This window comes from Muscardinus avellanarius (assembly GCF_963383645.1).
Source record: "Muscardinus avellanarius genome assembly, chromosome: 11".
Classification (NCBI taxonomy): Eukaryota; Metazoa; Chordata; class Mammalia; order Rodentia; family Gliridae; genus Muscardinus; species Muscardinus avellanarius.
The window spans coordinates 92,111,642-92,128,600 of NC_137797.1; the positions used below are offsets into that span (position 1 = coordinate 92,111,642).

The 16,959-nt window shown below is 49.0% G+C and overlaps 1 protein-coding gene across 4 annotated transcripts in view; it reads left to right on the forward strand.

Annotated features, from left to right (window-relative positions):
• The window catches only part of MICAL3 (microtubule associated monooxygenase, calponin and LIM domain containing 3), a gene marked incomplete at both ends in the record, with an annotated part of 127,667 nt that overhangs the window by 68,136 nt on the left and 42,572 nt on the right, over positions 1–16,959 (forward strand). For 2 of the 4 annotated variants that reach the window (XM_080705673.1, XM_080705674.1), the window contains 2 exons: positions 14,039–14,289; positions 16,060–16,149. In XM_080705673.1, coding sequence (XP_080561799.1) covers positions 14,039–14,289; positions 16,060–16,149 — 341 coding nt within the window. The remainder of the gene's footprint in view (positions 1–14,038; positions 14,290–16,059; positions 16,150–16,959) is intronic. The other 2 variants (XM_080705675.1, XM_080705677.1) reach the window with 1 other exon arrangement.

A 16,959-nucleotide genomic window follows, 5' to 3' on the forward strand; every position in this document is an offset into this window, starting at 1 on the left:
CCATGCCCAACTGTTTTTTGATGCCATTTAGATAAAGAAACTGATGGGGACTAAGCCTGGAGCTGAGATTCCAACTCAGGTTTTCTGGGTCCAAGCCATGGATTCTTCCTCTTTTCCTTACTGCCCTGGGATCCATTCTCTGCTGCGGTCCCTCCCATCCAGGTTCTCATCTCTGAACCAGTGTCAGCAGTGTCCGTTACTGATAATCTGTCACCTGTAGCTCTGTGCGCAGTGCGGGTGTCTCTCAGTGCGTAGGGCAGGGCGTGTCGGAGCACACCCATAAGATTCACTGAACACCCCCCAGCACTTTGTTAATCATTGAGAGTGGGGGGAGGGGTTCCAAGTTGTTGCCCCTCAGGTGGTTGTTTATAAACATTGAAGAGAAAGACTCCTGCACAGGGACAAAAGCAAGCCTGAAGCGGTGCACCGCTGAGGGGCAGGCAGTCCCCAGAGGAGCACCCCTGATGGATTGGGGGCCTCGGCCAGCAGGTCACTGTGTAGGGTTGGGAAGCCACGTCCCCGCTCTGGGGTTCTTTTTGTCTCCTGTGGGTAAAGAGAAAGCCAGAAACATCGTCTGCCCGGGAGCCCACATGCGAGTGGCGCTGCGCTGAGCCCATCCCAGTGGTTACTTGTTTGAGTGAGGCCGCTGGGGGCCGTTTGTGTTCCAGCCCCCACAGGGGTCTCTGCATCTGCTGTCTGCTCCCCAGGCTTCGGGTGTCACTGGAGAAGGTTGGTGCTGAGAGACAAGAGGAGATAGAGAAGGTGGAGCAAAATCAATACTGGCCAGACAGCCCTGCGGGGCTCCGGGGCCAGCACGAGCTGCGACCTCCCGAGGGGGGCTTTGGGTTGGCCTTTGAGGACACTTGAATCACACGCTGCTCACTTCTGTTTTGTATTAGGAATTGAACCAGAGGCATTCTACCTCTGAGCTAGACCCCAGCTCTGTTTCATTTTCTTTCATTTCATTTTGTCGGTGCTAGGATTTACCCAGGGGCATTCTACCTCTGAGCTTACATCCTCAGCCCTTTTTTTTTTTATTTTTATTTTTTATTTGGAAACAGGATCTTGCTAAGTTGCTGAGGCTGGCCTCAAACCTGCAGTCTTCCTGTCTCAGCCTCCCAATTACTTGGAATGCATCACCACACCCGGTTTCTGCTGAACATTTTATCTAGCCATGATGAAGGGGTGTGTGGGGATAAAGCAGTGCCTTTTTGCTTTTTTGGTTTAGTGTTCAAGAATGTTTCACACTGTATTGGGCAAAGCAGCCTCCTGCTGCCTCTCACTCCCAGGCGTGCTGCACACATGTTCAAGGTGGACTGCGCTGTGGCTGCCCCTGCCCTGCAGACAGCCTTTCTGAGCCTCCTCCTTGGTACCTGCGGTCCTAAAGCCATCAGTAATTGCACATCATCGTCACATAGCTCTGCTTCTCATCCAGAGTGGCCAGAAGGAGAGCCACATGCTGTCAGGGCCAGCCCCACAGTGGGGGAGGAAGAGCTCGTATGTCTAAGCTCACTGATGAAGCCCTAGGCGGAGCAGATGGCTTGACCTTGGGCCAGACATGAAATCAGGTAGCATCTGGACAGTGCAACAAATGTCTCCTCTTACTTAAATTCAGCTTGGTTGGTTGGTTGGTTTGTACTAGAGATTGAACCCAGGGCCATTCTGCCTCCAAGCTACACTCCCCCAGCCCTATTTTATTCTTTTTATTTTGAAACAGGGTCCCAGTAAGTTGCATAGGGCATCACTAAGTTGTTGAGGATAGCCTCAAACCTACAAACCTTCTGTCTCAGCCCCCCCCCAAGTACTGGGATTTACAGGCATGTGCTACTGTGTCCGGCTTTAAATTCAGATTTTTTTTAAAAAAGGAACAAAGGCTGTGGTAGAGTACTTGCCTCGCGTATATGCAAGGCTCATTCCTCAGCAACACAAAAATAGCCAAAAAAATTAAAAATATTATCCTTTTAGAAAGAGGAAGAAAGTAATAATAGGAATAAACTAGCGTCAAATGCCACCTAGAATGAAAACCAGTCTCTTAAAAGTAAGCCCAGAGAAAGGAGCAGTAGACTGCCGTACTTCCATAGGGCAGCAATAAGATAGAGGGAACAGACCATGTTCTTCACCCTTTTGGATGAGATGTTAGGCCTGAAGATGAGAAAGGACTTGGTTTTAAGGAATTGTTTGGTACTGGGATACCAGTGGTCACTAAGTCAACAGCAGCAGTTACTGTAATCGTTGTATTTATTACCTCGCGGGCCCACGCACACCACAGGTATCCCTCTCTGGCTGAGGCAGGACCCGGGATTCTTGTATTGGTTTTCTTACGTAGGTAGTTTAAGTGCCACAAACTGAGGCTGGCTCAAATTCTCCCTGCCCTGCATTAGTGACCAGACTTTGGACACATCAGAACCACCCAGAGGCTTGCTAAGGCAGGGCTGAGGCGCCGACTCCATCAGCGTGCGGAAAGCCTGAAAACTTTTCATTTCTAAACAGTTCCCAGGTGGCACTGTTGGTCAGGAGACCATGCTTTGAGAATTGTCCCTTTGAGGGTTCCTAATTTCCTGTATGATAAACACCACCTGGGGTATTTGGTGAAAAAATAATTCCTGGGGTACTGGAGCAGGGCCAAGAATGCCTGTTTCCCAGGTGACTCATGGCTTAATTCTCAAGTGCCAGAAGCCTAAACCTTGCCAGACTCTACAGCCAGGCCTAGCAGCCGTCTGGCCCTTCATTGCAGGCCAGGGAGGAATCTGTCTTATGGAGAAGGGTCTGGAGAGAGCACTTGCGTGTTCTGTGGTAAGACCAGGTGGCCAAAGAGAACTGGCGCTGTGAGTTGAGTATCGCTGTCCCCTCGGGGCCTTCAGGGAGAACTGACCCCAGGCCAGGAAGCAGTGCCCATCTGGGACAGCCTCACTGTTTGCAGGTCTGTGGCTCTAAAGAATGGTCAGCGCGGGAGCAGTCAGGAGGGCTTGGGGTGGGGCAGCCAAGGTCACCGAGGACTCCCCAGAAGTCCAAGTGGTCCAGCCCCCCAACAGCATAACACCACTCAGAAAAGCCACTCTCTTACGGCTGACATGAATGAACGGGAATTCCTGGCCGTCCCTCTACAGTCTCACGCCCTTTTCCAGCAGAGTAGTGAGCCACTGTGCTGTGAGCGCGCCTTAGATGAACACCCTGTGAGGATTACTGGGTGATGTCCATCTGCTCCAGCTATCTCCCACAGGGGAGTCTTCACACTGTGGTCGGGCAGGTGGGACCTAGATCATGGTTGATCAGGACAGCAAATTATCGAGGCTCTGATTAGGAGGGGCTTGACTTAGAGTGCATATGCCATAGCTGGTGTGGTGGCACACACCTATAATCCCAGCGCTTGGGAGGCTGAGACAAGAAGATCGCAGATTCAAGGCTAGCCTCAGCAATTTAGCGTGACCCTCAGCAACTTAATGAAATAATTTCAAAATAAAAATAAAAAGGGCTGAGGGCTGTAGCTTGGAGGTACAATACCTTGGGTTCAATTACCAGTACCCAAAAAAAAAATTTTTTTTAAGAGTGAATGCTGTGATACCTTGTTTCCTTTGCAAACTTCCCCAGAGCTTCAGGTGGTGCCCTGTGCAGGGCCTGCTTCAGTTCCAATCCTGCCCTCTCAGGGGAGATCCAGGCCCCAGGAACTGGATCAAGATTCCATCTCCTGGGTTTACCACCCTGACAGCTGCTAGTACGGAAGCACTCGGGTTCTAGAGACCCACGGGTGAGGGCACAGGGCTGGGGGTGGATGCTGCTGGGAATCTTGGTCCCTCTCCCTAGGTCACAGGGAGATATATAGTTGGTCACAGTGGTGCACACCTGTAATCCCCTCGCTACTGGGAGGCAATCCCCAGTACAAAAAAGGGGGGGATTCAAGACGAGTATCCCTCATCTGAAACATTAGGGACCAGAACGTCTTCAGATTTGAAGTTTTAGAAATGTTTTGATATTTGGCTGGGCGTGGTGGCGCACGCTTGTAATCCCCGTGCTTGGGAGGCGGAGACAGGAGGATCGCGCAGGTTCGAAGCCAGCCGCGCTGGCGTAAGAGACCCTGTTTCAAAAATATAAAATAGGACTGGGAGTGTAGCCCGGAGGTAGAAGGGCTTCCAGGAACCCCAGTACCACCAAAAAAAAAAGAAAGAAAAAAATGTTTTGATATTTGCATAGACATTACCAGTGGGGTATCCCTAATCTGAAAATCTGAACTCTAAAATGCTTCAATGGCAGGCAGTCCCCCAACCACAAAAATCAACCAATAGAATATCAGTAGCCAAGACTGTTCTGTTTTGAGGGGATTGAACCCAGTGGCTTTCTATCTTTGAGCTTATACCCTCCGCCCTTACCATTTTCTGTTTTAAACGTCTCACTAAAAGTTGCTATGGGTCTCCCTAAATTGCCGAGACTGACCTTGAACCTGCAATCTTCCTGGCTCAGCCTCCCACGTACTGGGATTACAGGCGTGCACCACTATGGCCAGCCCGAAGCTTTTTAAGTTTGGATTTTGCAGTTTTAAGTTAGTCTGTAATAGTAGGTGTGTCCTACAGAACTCTTGTAGCTAAGTGCAGGAATTTTAAAAAAAAAAAAATCCCTTAAAGGGAGAAAGGGAAAAAGAAAATGAACCAAAAACCAAAACAAATGAACAGGGACGTGCTGTGGTAGCAATCCTCAGGGCCCAGTCAGCCTTCGCCGTGATTGTGGAACTTTCTTCCCTGACACAGCAGAATCTCTGCTGAGCTAAATCAGGCTGAGCAGACCTTGTCTTTTCAGAATCTGGTGTGTGTGTTCGTCGGTTTTTGTAGCCTCCTGCCAGACAGTCAGAGCTTCGAGGCAGAGATGCCTAGTAGGAAACTGAGGGGAGGTGCTTTGAGTTGCTAATCAGATAGAAGCTGTAGTAGGGAAGAGATTTAGTAAATATTCTAACTGCAAGGGGCAGCTATTTCGTTACCAGGGGTCTCTCGGAGTATCATCTCTGACACTTCTGAAGTCAGGGGGTGCCTGCCCTGGTCTTCCTGCTGTGGTCCCCGGTACATCTGGCCACTCCTGGCTTTGCCCAGCCCTGTGATGGGCACTCCAGCAAACAAGAGAAGCCCTGTCCACCTGCAGAGAGTGGGCTCCAGGGAGTGGCGGCCATGAGAATCACGCAGGACACTCTGTTGTTACAGGGCTCAAACGGGTATCTGCTGTGAGGGAAAGGTAACGTTTTTCTCTTAAATGCTAGTCTAATTTTATTCTTTAAGCTATGCCTGACACATTCATTATTATTTTTTTTATTATTATTATTATTTGTGGTACTGGGGATTGAACCCAGGGGCATTCTACCTCCGAGCTACACCGCCAGCCCTATCTATTTTTTATTCTCTACTTTGAAACAGGGTCTCACTGAGTTGCAAAGGGCCTCACTAAGTACCCGAGGCTGGCCGTGAACCACGATCCTCCTGTCTCAGCCTCCCAAATGCTGGAATTATAAGTGTGTGCCGCCACGCCCACGCCCAATTTATTCACTCTTTATGACTAGATTTTCTGGCCCGACCTTTCCTGGGAGGCTTGTATCTTTAGAAGACACCCTGTCCCCCCAAGGAAGAAATTAGTTGTCCATGTTGTACCCCCCACTCCTGTATATAAGGATCCTCTCCACTGGAGAAGCTAACAGACGGTAGTCAGGGATGGGGCCTACTTCGCTTCCCGTTCCTCCTTCCCCTGCACCTTCCTCCCGCCTCAGCAGGCCCAGGGATTCAGGAACAGGACTTAGGTCGCGAGTCATGTGTGAGGCCAGGGGCCTGGGCAGCCCAGAGACTGCTCCAAGGCGCCGGGGACAGAGCAGCGGGTGCCTTCAGGTTTCCTTCTGCTTCCCACAGAGGGAGGCGGGCCTGCTTGTCTGGGACCTTCAGGGGCAGGTAGCACAGCCCCCTGGGAGTGGGCTGAGCACGTGGCTTATGGCGAGAGGCAAGGTTGACCTTTCCTCTCCCCTTTCTCGCTCCCACATCACTTGCCGCGCCCCCACGGTCCCTGAGCGAGCATAAACTAGCCAGAGTGGCATGAAAGCTCTCCATGGTGCCTCGTGCCATCTCAGGGAGGGAGGTATTCATCGCCACATTCTGCACAGCGCCGCGGCCTGGGTGCTCTCAGCCATGAGGGAGGGCCCGGGAGGCCTTCCCTCTGCCCACGGGAAGCTTAAGACGAGCACAGAAGCCCCCTCACCATTTTTTCATCTTTGAATGTCGGGCAGTGATGTGCACTGGGTCACACTCGTTAATAAGAAAGTCAAGTAAAAACACACAGGTGAGGGAAACAGTACTGAAGAATAATAAAACCCAGACACGACCTTTACACAGTCCAAGTTCTTTTTTTTTTTAATTTCTTTTATTCTTTATTGGTGCATGTTAGTGATACATCTTTTTTTTAATTAATTTATTTATGTTTATTGGTGCACTGTATTCATACATCATAGTGGGATACAAACTTTTGTAGACATACATGCACACATCGCCCAGTCAGCCCCCACCCGATCCCCACCCCATTCTCTCCCCATCCCTCCCTTCCATGCTTGGCTTAGTGGTTGACATCTAGTATTATAGCAATTTATCCAAAATTAAAAATGATAATCTTACCTAACAGTTTCATTTGTATGATACCAAACTTTTGATGAATTAAAGATAACATTTCAATATTTCTTTTTGCTTTCTTTCTTACCAGAGAATATTTTTTTCTATTTTTTTAGGTGAAACTATCATATATTTATATATTTATTTTTCAGAAAAAAATCTATCCTAATATGGAATATGGACTCTAGATACCCACAACGATCTTGAAAAAGAACAAAGCTAGAAGATATATATTTTCTGATTTCAAACCATATAAAGCTACGATAATTGAAACAGTGTAGTACTGTTCTAAAGGCAGATATATAAACCATTGGAGTTAAGTAAAAGCCTAGAGCTAAATTCTTCCCTATATTGTCAAGTTATTTTTGACAAGGTTTCCACGAACATTTGGTGGTGGAAATAATAATCTTTTAACTAAATATTATTGAAAAATAATAATTACATGGAAAAGAATAAAATTGGACCCTTACCTAATCCCATATACAAATATTAACTCAAAATAGATAAAAGACCTAAATATAAATCTTAAGACTATAAACTTTTAGGAGAAAATCTGGGTCATAAAACCTCACAACATTGAAATTGGCAGTGATTTCTTGGATATGATTTCAATGGCACAGGCAACAGAAGAGTATACAGTCTCCCTAAAAAATAAATTATTGTATATCCAAAGACAATGTAAACAGAGTTAAAAGTTACTGATAGAATGGGATAAAATATTTCCAAATGCTATATCTGAAGGTATATTAATATTCCAACTAGACATCCTAAAAATTAACAACAATAAAGGCAAACAATACAATTTAGAGATAGGTAAAAGACTAACATAAATAATGAATCTCCACAGATAACCAATCTTAGTTGTCTGTTGGATGGAAAATCTTGTTTCTCTGGTTCTGGTGTATGTTACCTATTTCTTCTTTGTAGTTAATCTCTTTGAGTATTTTCTCTAGTGCTGGTTTTGAAGACATAAATTCCTTCAGTTTCTGTTTGTCATGGAAGCTTCTTATTTCTCCATCTAATTTGATAGAAAGTTTTGCTGGGTAGAAAATTTTTGGCTGGAAGTTGTTTTCTTTCAGAGTTTGGAATATGTTACTCCAAGCCCTTCTGGCTCTCATGACTTGGTTTGGGAAGTCTGGAGTGATTCTAATTGGTTTGCCTCTGAATGTCACTTGGCCCTTTGTTTTTGTTGCCTTTAAGATTCTCTGCTTGGCTTCCACATTGGTCATTTTGACAATTATGTGGCATGGGGATCCTCTTCTCTGATCCTGTCTAAAGGGAATTCTATAAGTTTCCTGGACCTGTGTATCGACCTCTTGCTCTATGTTTGGAAAATTTTCTGCTATTACTTCCTTGAAGAGATTGTTGATCCCTTTGGTTTCACTTTCTTTTCCCTTCTCTATTCCAGTTATTCTTAGGTTAGCTCTCTTAAAATGGGCCCATATTTCTTCAATATCAGATTCCTGCTGTTGGATATTTTTTTCTAAATTAGAAACTATGCGTTCATTTTTTGAATGATCATCTTCTAAGAGCGAGATTCTGTTCTCCATGTGGTCTAATCGGTTGTTTGTGCTTTGAATTGAGGCCTTTACTTCATTAATTGCATCCTTTATCTCTTTTTGGCTCTCTCTGAGTTCTTTTCGAAGCACCTCTATTATTTCTACAGTTATTTTCCTGATTTGATCTTCTAGAAATCTCTTATTTTCTGTTTTATCAGGTTCTGATGTTGTGGGGTTGTGCACATTCATTACTCCAGTGTTATTCCTCTTTCCCATGATTTCGGAGGTTTGTGCCTTCTCTGGGTTCTTCCCTTGGGTCACTATGGCTTCACTTAAGGTGCTCTGGATCTCGAGTCTGTATTATCTCAGACCCCACTACTCCTTTACTGGGTTGTATCACAGAGTCTCCGACCCAGGGAGTCGATAGAGGCTGCTTTAAACTATGGGGGGTGCCAGGTTGCACGTTCTCCTATGGTGTGATATCTCTGCCACCACCACTCCCTCACTGGGTCAAGTCCCAGGAGGCCCAATACTGCGATTTCTCCTCTGTGGCCCGCAATTTGACTCACTGTTCTTGAGTACGCAGATGTAGCTGTACTGGACTCGGTGAATTCACTGCTGCTGCCGCCGCCGGTGGCAATATGGCGCCTCTGCCATGCCCTCAGCCATGAGGCTGGCATATTTTTTCTTCTCTGGTTTTGATTTCCACTCTGAATCCCTGCAGCGTGTGCTGAGCTCAGCCACTGGGAGCTTTAAATGCTGTCTGCGCCGAAAGATCCCGCCTGGCTGTTCCGCAGCGGCTCACCTGGCTTGCTGTAGCCGTCCGTTGAGTTCGCCGCTGCCGCCGGCAGTATGGCGCTGCTGCCGCGTCCTCGGGCGCGTGTGTCTCCTCTGTGGCCCTGAGCTCTGTTCTCAGTCCGCTTTTTCTCTGGAGCCTGGTGGTTTTTTTTGTTTTTCTGGTGATGGTGTTTTCTGGCTATGAAAGGCGCTCTTTTTGTGGTAATGGAGATTGGTTGTTAGCGGGACTCTTAAGCCCCGCTTTTCTCAGTCGCCATCTTCCCGGAAGTCCTATTTCTTTTTAACATCTGCATATGACAGAGAACGTGCAGTATTTGTCTTTCTTTGTATGATTTCACTTAATATACTGTCCTCTAGTTACTCCATTTTGCTGCAAGTAAAATAGGATCTCTTTCTTTTTATGGCTAATAGTATGTACTCTGTATATAGTACCCCATTTTTGTTATCCACTGACAGGTCAATTACAGATCTTGGCTATGGTGAATAGTGCAGCAAGAAACATGGGCAAGCAGATAGCTCTTTGATATGTTGATTTCATTCCCTTGCTCATGTACCCAGAAGTGGGATAGCTAGATAATATGGTAGTGCTGTGTTTAGTATTTCGAGTGGCATCCTTATTGTTTTCCATAGTGTCTGTACTGATCCCACCAATGGTGTGTAAGAGTTATATGAAATTTATATGAAGTTATATGAACTCTCTGAGTTCTTTTCGAAGCACCTCTTTTATTTTTACAGTTATTTTCCTGATTTGATCTTCTAGAAATCTCTGATTTTCTATTTTATCGGGTTCTGATGTTGTGGGGTTGTGGGCATTCATTGCTCCAGTGTTATTCCTCTTTCCCATGATTTTGGAAGTTTGTGCCTTCTCTGGGTTCCTCCCTTGGGTCTCTATGACTTCACTTATGGTGCTCTGGATCTCGAGTCTGTGGTATCTCAGGCCCCACTACTCCTTTACTGGGTTGTATCACAGAGTCTCCGACCCAGGGAGTCGATAGAGGCTGCTTTAGATTGTGGGGGGTGCCAGGTTGGGCGTTCTCCTATGGTGTGATATCTCTGCCACCACCCCTCCCCCACTGGGTCAAGTCCCAGGGAGTACAGTACTGGGATTTCTCCTCTGTGGCCCGCAATTTGACTCACTGTTCTTGAGTTCACAGATGTAGCTGTACTGGACTTGGTGAATTCGCTGCTGCTGCCACCGGTGGCAATATGGCGCCACTGCTACGCCCTCGGCCGTAAGGCTGTCTTATTTCTTCTTGGTTTTGAGTTCCACTCTGAGTCCCTGCAGCGTGTGCTGAGCTCAGCCACTGGGAGCTTTAGATGCTCCCTGCGCTGAGAAATCCCGCCTGGCTGTTTCGCAGTGGCTCACCTCAGCTTGCTGTAGCCGTCCGGTGAACTCGCCGCTGCCGCCGGCAGTATGGCGCTGCTGCCGCGTCCTCGGGCGTGAGGCCGGTGTATCTCCTCTGTGGCTCTGAGCTCTGTTCTCAGTCCGCTTTCTCTCTGGAGCCTGGTGATTTTTTTGTTTCTCTGGTGATGGTGTTTTCTGGCTATGAAAGGCGCTGATTTTGTGGTAATGGAGACTGGTTGTTAGTGGGGCTCTTAAGCCCCACTTTTCTCGGTCGCCATCTTCCTGGAAGTCCTTCCACACTCCAAGTTCTTAAGTTTATATACTAAAATTAATTTATTTATTTGGTACTGGGGATTGAACACCTGGCATTCTCTCTCTGAGCTGCAACACCAACCCATTTTCATTTTGAAATAGGATCTCACTATGTTCCTGAGGCTGGCCTTGAAACTATGGCCTCCTGTCTCAGCCTGCTATGTACTGGAATTACAGGTGTGTGCCACTATACCCAGCTTCATTTTTTCTTTTTCTTTTTTTTTTTTTTTTTTTTTTTTTAGTGGTACTGGGGTTCCAGGAAACCCTTCTCCGGGCTACACTCCCAGACCTTATATATATATATATATATATATATATATATATATATATATATATATTTTTTTTTTTTTTTTTTTTTTTTTTTTTTGGTGGTACTGGGGGTGGAACCCAGGGGCTTTCTACCTCCGGGCTATACTCCCAGACCTATTTTATATCTTATTTGGAAACAGGGTCTCATTAAGTTGCTGAGAGCCTCACTAAGTAGCTGAGGCTGGCTTCAAACCTGTGCAATCCTCTTGTCTCAACCTCCCAAGCGCAGGGATTACAAGCGTGCGCCACCACGCCCGGCCCTATTTTATATTTTTATTTGGAAACAGGGTCTCTTAAGCCAGCGTGGCTGGCTTCGAACCTGTGTGATCCTCCTGTCTCCGCCTCCCAAGCGCGGGGATTACAAGTATGCGCCACCACACCTGGCCTCATTTTTTCTTTTGAAACATGGTCTCACCAAGTTTACCGCATGTTGGCCTCAAACCCACCATCCTCCTGTGTCAGCCTCCCACATGTAGGGATTGCATGTGCTCCACAACTTCCACTCTGCCTTACTTTAGCATCATGTGTTTGCACTGCTCTCCTTTTGAGAACAAGGATCTTTTCTAAGTCACTTTTATATTCCTACAATGTGTATTAGCTACATTACAAGTAGAAGACATTCAGTAAATTTTAGTTGGGTAAATAAAAGAAGAGTTTCCCTAAGCTGAGCTTGCAGAAAGGAGCCAGCTCTTTTTTATTTTTGCATCCACTGGCTTAGCTTACCTGGTGCTCAGAAACACTCCTTGAGCCAGACGTGGTAGCGCACACCTGTAATCTCAGTACTTGGGAGGCTGAGACAGGAGGATCACAGGTTTCAGGACAGCCTCAGCAACTCAGTGAGACTTTCAGCAACCTAGCAAGACCCTGTTTCAAAACAAAAAGAAATTTGCCGGGCATGGTGGCGCACGCTTGTAATCCCCGCGCTTGGGAGGCGGAGACAGGAGGATCGCGCTGGTTCGGAGCCAGCCTCGCTGGCTTAAAAGACCCTGTTTCTAAATTAAAAAAATATAAAATATGTCTGGGAGTGTAGCCCGGAGGTAGAAGGGCTTCCAGGAACCCCAGTACCACCACCAAAAAAAAAAAAAGAAATTTTTAAAGGGCTAGGGGTATAGCCTGGAGGTAGAACACCTCTGGGTTCAATCTCCAGTACCACTAGAGAGAGAGAGGGAGAGGGAGAGGGAGAGGGAGAGAGAAAGGGAAAGGGAAGGGGAGGTAGATCTTGTTCAATAAGTGAAAGATTGTGTGGGCTAGTAAGCAAGTAGATGAATAGCTAGAGCCTTAGAGTCTAATAACAGGCACGATGAAGGTTGGTGATCCTGACCCATAAAGCATGTGTGCGGGTGGGCTGACCTGACTTATGTGGAAACTGCAGCTCGGGGAGTGTGGTGAATGGCCTGGCGGTCACACAGCCGGTAACAGCAGAGCCAGTGCAGCATCGTGAGGGTCTCCAGCGGAGAAGAAAGGGGAGGTCTGAGTGACCAGCCTTACTTCTGACACCAATAACAAGTCAAGAGTTTCCCATAACCACCCTCAGGCTCAAAAATTTGCTAGCAAGATACACAGAACTCTCTGGTTGCCAACATACTCTCAGTTGGCTTCAATGCAGGGAAAGGATACAGATTTTTACAAATTAGCCAGGTAAATATACATGTGTGGTAGAGTGCAGGGACCTAAGGCTCCCAGCTTCCATTGTCTCTGCCCGGCGCTCAGGAGAGCCTGGCTTTCTTGGCATCAATGTGTGACAATAAACACTAAATCTCACCACCAAGCCAGGATGATTGAACTTTTTATTGGGATTTTAGTATGTGGACAGTGACTATCAAGTCCACGTCTTGATCTCAGCCTCCAGGTCTACCTAAGTCACACTGCTGGTCTCTGGTGTGACCAGCTCCCTTGCCAAGCTTATGGGGTGTGGCCAGCCCTCACCCTAGATCCCATCATTAAACTGGCTGCCCAAGGCTACAGGCAGACACAGTCCCCTCAGGCAGAGCAGAACAGTGATCAGAGTTTACCTCCCCAAAGCCTGACCTGTCCACGCAGGGCTGGACGCCCCCCTGCAAGGCGCCAGCAGCGCCATAGTAGCCTCCTCATTGTTCTCATCCGGTACACTCGCGCTCACACGCCCATGGGCAGTGGGGGGTCTGCCCTGCATGGAGAGAAGCCCGCCTTCGCAGGGAGACTGGACGCCCATCCCTGCCTGGTGCCTCTGGGGCTCCATCGTCCAGAGCCAGCCTTAAGTACACGCTACTCACCAGGGTTCCTGAAAAAGATGCTTCAGGAATCAGCAGACCTTGTGAAGCATGTCTGGCCACTTCTCTGTCGGAGCCCACCACACTGTAGGGGATGGAGCACTAATCTCGTCCTGCCTGTGGCATCGCTTCCCTCTGCAGGGTAGCCTAGAGGCCGGAGGGCAGGTTTGCGGCTTGCCTAAGCTCACCCACATAGCGCTGCTTCCTCTCCAAGCTGCGCTGGCCGCATGCTGTGGAGGGAACAGAGGTGGAGAATGTGGCTGGTTGTCGGGTGTGACGATGACCCCGGGGTCAGGCCCTTCTCCATGGTCTCCGCTATAGCTGTGTGGTGGGCAGGGCCTTTGCTGCCACATTACCTGTGTTTCCCATGGGATGTGGCTCAGGGACTCTCAAGGAATACCATAAAATTGGGTCTGTGGCTCCTCCCCAGCACGCACCCCTGGCCCCGATCGCCAGGCACCCTGCTCAGTTTAGGCTCTTGATACTTCTCCACCCACCCGAGGTTCTCAAGAGAAGCTGCTGACTGAGGGTTCCTGGAGCCAGCCAGGGTGAAAGGGGACTTTCTCTCCACTCCCAATACCAAGGGTCACAAGTTTATAGCAGAATGAGCCCACCCCCACCGTGTTGTCAGGGCCCTCTGTGGACCCCGACTCGGAGCTCATGGGAATGGTGGGCTGGGTTGTTCACCCGTCCGTGAGTCATCCTGCCGCACTCGTCGCCCTCTTTCCATTCCTTCCTGTCCACGTGTCCCAGCAAAGCACCCACCAAGCAGGAAGGGGCCAGGGCAGCGGGAGGAGTGCTTTGCTGGGACACGTGGCCTCCGACTGTGACACTGAACATTTGCCTTCCCTTCTCAGTTCACTGACTTTCTCTCACTTGGCTTGTGTGGTTACTTCCTCACAGCAGTTCCGAGTCAGAGATGGAGGAGGAGGAAGAGGAGGAGGAGGAGGAGGAGGACCAGCTGCCCACCTCTGACCTGGGCGGTGTTCCTTGGAAGGAGGCTGTGAGGATCCATGCTCTCCTGAAAGGAAGAAGTGAAGAAGAACTAGAGGCCTCCAAGAGCTTTGAGCCTGGGGAAGAGGAGGAGGAGGAAGAGGAGGAATATGAAGAGGAGGAGGAGGAAGAATATGAAGAGGAGGAGGAGTCCAGTGAAGGTCAGAAAAAAGTCTCTTCTCCTGACGCTGACCCTGTCTTCCTGAAGCGATCGGTCCCACAGCCGGGTTTGGCAGCTGGAGTCACACGGATGGCTCCCCCAGAGCCCCAAAGCCATCCCTCCTTCGGCTCCCTGACCTTTTGTACTCGAGCAAAGGAAGGACCCCATGTATCTAGTGGATCATCTGCGTTGAAAATAGTGTCCCTCATACAAATTCACAGTTTTAATTGGAAGTGGAAAACCCTGGGTCTCTCCAAGATTTCTGTCCAAATTAGGTTACTCATTCCTTTCTCATTTTCTCCCCCCCCCCTTTTAGTTTCAGTTAAAGACATTTATTTTAGTGAAGCAAGGGAATTTTGCTTTCTGAAGGAATCCCTGATTCCGGTCTCAGGTGATGGAGGCTGCTGTGAGCGCAGGTGCCCTCCGCACAGGACTGTCAGTGATAGAGTAACCTGTGGGGGCAGCAGTCCCGACAAGGAGCACCCCCAGTTTCAAGGCTTCAGTCATTCTGGTTGAGTGACTTGAGTCACTCTCTTGCCTTGGCCTCAGGGTTTTGTGAGTCTGCCTCTCCCTCTGGCTCTGTGACCTCGAGTGACGATGAAGAGCCTGCCGGGCCCCCCTTGCCCGTGTAGGGGGAGAGTCATTCTTCCCTGGGCTGGCTGCACAGAGGTTCCTGGTGGTGAAGAAGGGAGCAGGGCAGCTCCTGCCTCCCCCAAGGAGGGCGTGCTCTCTCCTGGGCTGGGAGCCAAGGCAGGGAAAGACCCGGCCTTCTAATCTCTAAGCTCAGTTCTGCATGGGCCTGAGGAGAAGATTAAATTCTGAACAGAGCAGGGCCAGCGAAATTGGCACGTGATTCCTCTGCTGCTCCTGGACTTATCTCTGCTTTTCCTGGAATTTGATGTTCTCACTACCCAGGCCTTTTCCAGAGGCTGTTTCCTCTGGCACCGCAGAGCTCAAAGCCCTTCCCAGACAGGGCTCCCGTTCCCAAGCCAAAGCCCGGCAGCTCTGCGGCTCTAGACAGCCCTGACAGGCGGGTATGGACTAGCGCCCCTGGGCTTAAGGGGACAGAGCCACGAGCTTGCTCAGCTTCTTGCTGGAGCTTCTCTCCCCTCCAAAGGCTGAGGCTGAGGCAGGACCCACAGGCAGCACTCCCCACCTGGTTGATTTTATGAGACCTGAGTAAGGTTGTACAAGAAAACCAGGGCCTGGCTGGAGCCTGAGCTCTCTCCCTTCTGCCATGTCTACAGAGCCTCGCTGGCCCAGAGCTGCCTCCAGCAGCCTCGGGTCAGAGGGAGGCGCCCCATTCACAGCTCAGGCAGGGCAGGTATTTTGTGCATGCCATTCTAGATATCATTATCTCTACATGATGATTAATGCTGAATACCTTTTAGCTCTGACACAGCTTAGGGTCAACGCTTGTTTTCTTGTTGGGAGAGTTTGGTCCGGCTTCCCCTCGTGAAGACTTCTTGGGCCTGGACCTAAGAGTCAAGACCAGACAAGTAGGGAATGCACTTTAACTGGGGAAACACACCCACACATACCATCCAACTCTGGACGTTCAAGGTGGGAGCCGTGTGCGCCTAGCCTGCAGTGACTTCTGGGCAGCGGACTTGGACTCCTGTGTAGGCTGTGATAGGACACTTCCTCCTTGCAGATCGAGATAACTCTGCTTTCTATTCTCTTTCCCCCCACCCTCCATTCCCTTTTCTCTCCTTTGTCCCCTGTGGGATTCTTGATGCTGTTTGTGGGTGTCTGGCTCCCCCTGCTGTAGAAGGGGAGTATTGCCCCTGGGACAGAGAACTCCTGCAAGGCCAGTGGCTCCAGCATCTCTCAAAGGAAGAAGAAACGGGTACATGTAAAGGTACCCACTCTGCCCCTTGCCACCTTCTACCCTGGCTCCCTGGCAGCCTTCCAAAACTCGCCTCCAAGAGCAGGTCCCACATGAAAAGGTCTGTGTTTTATAGACGTGCACTCACAGGCTGTGCATCTATCTAGCTGGGCACCTGTTCCTGAGCCCAGCCTTCCTGGGCAAAGTACAGAGGAGCATGTGAGCCAACAGAGAATGGAGAGGAAGCCAGAAAGGCCTCCAGAAATGGGACGTGGCCCCATCTCTGTCCCTGGGGCAGTTGCTGCAATGTCCCCTTACCCGGTTAAAATTCAGCTTCTTCTTTAATGAAGAAAGTCTCAGAGTGGCCACAGCTCTTCCCACACCACCACTGCTGTCTTTAATGTTTCTTTGAGAAAGGAAGAAGCGCTGGCTTCATGTGTTGATAAGTCCCCAAGGCTGCGTGTTAACAGGAAGCTGAACAGGACTCAGGGAGATGACTCGCTCTCCTCTCGTTGCTTAGAAGGTAAAAAAGGTCCTGCCTCTTTCTCTTTGGTTTGCCTTCCCCGGGCCTAAGACATCCAGGCTGTTTGGTGGTTTTGCTATAATTCAGCCCCATCCAGCACCATAAAGCAAATTAATCGGCCTTGGAAATGACCCATGAATCTGTAGACCAGCAGCTCCAGTAAAGGAGCACATGAGGGGCTGATGCCCCACAGATAACAGAGCAGCAGCCAGCCAGTGCCGCTGATCACACCCGTCCTTTCTTCCCATATCAGAGCTCGTCATTGTAGAGCCTGAAGCCAAGGCCAGGTTGTCCAGTTAGACTGTTGGGAGAAGGGGTGA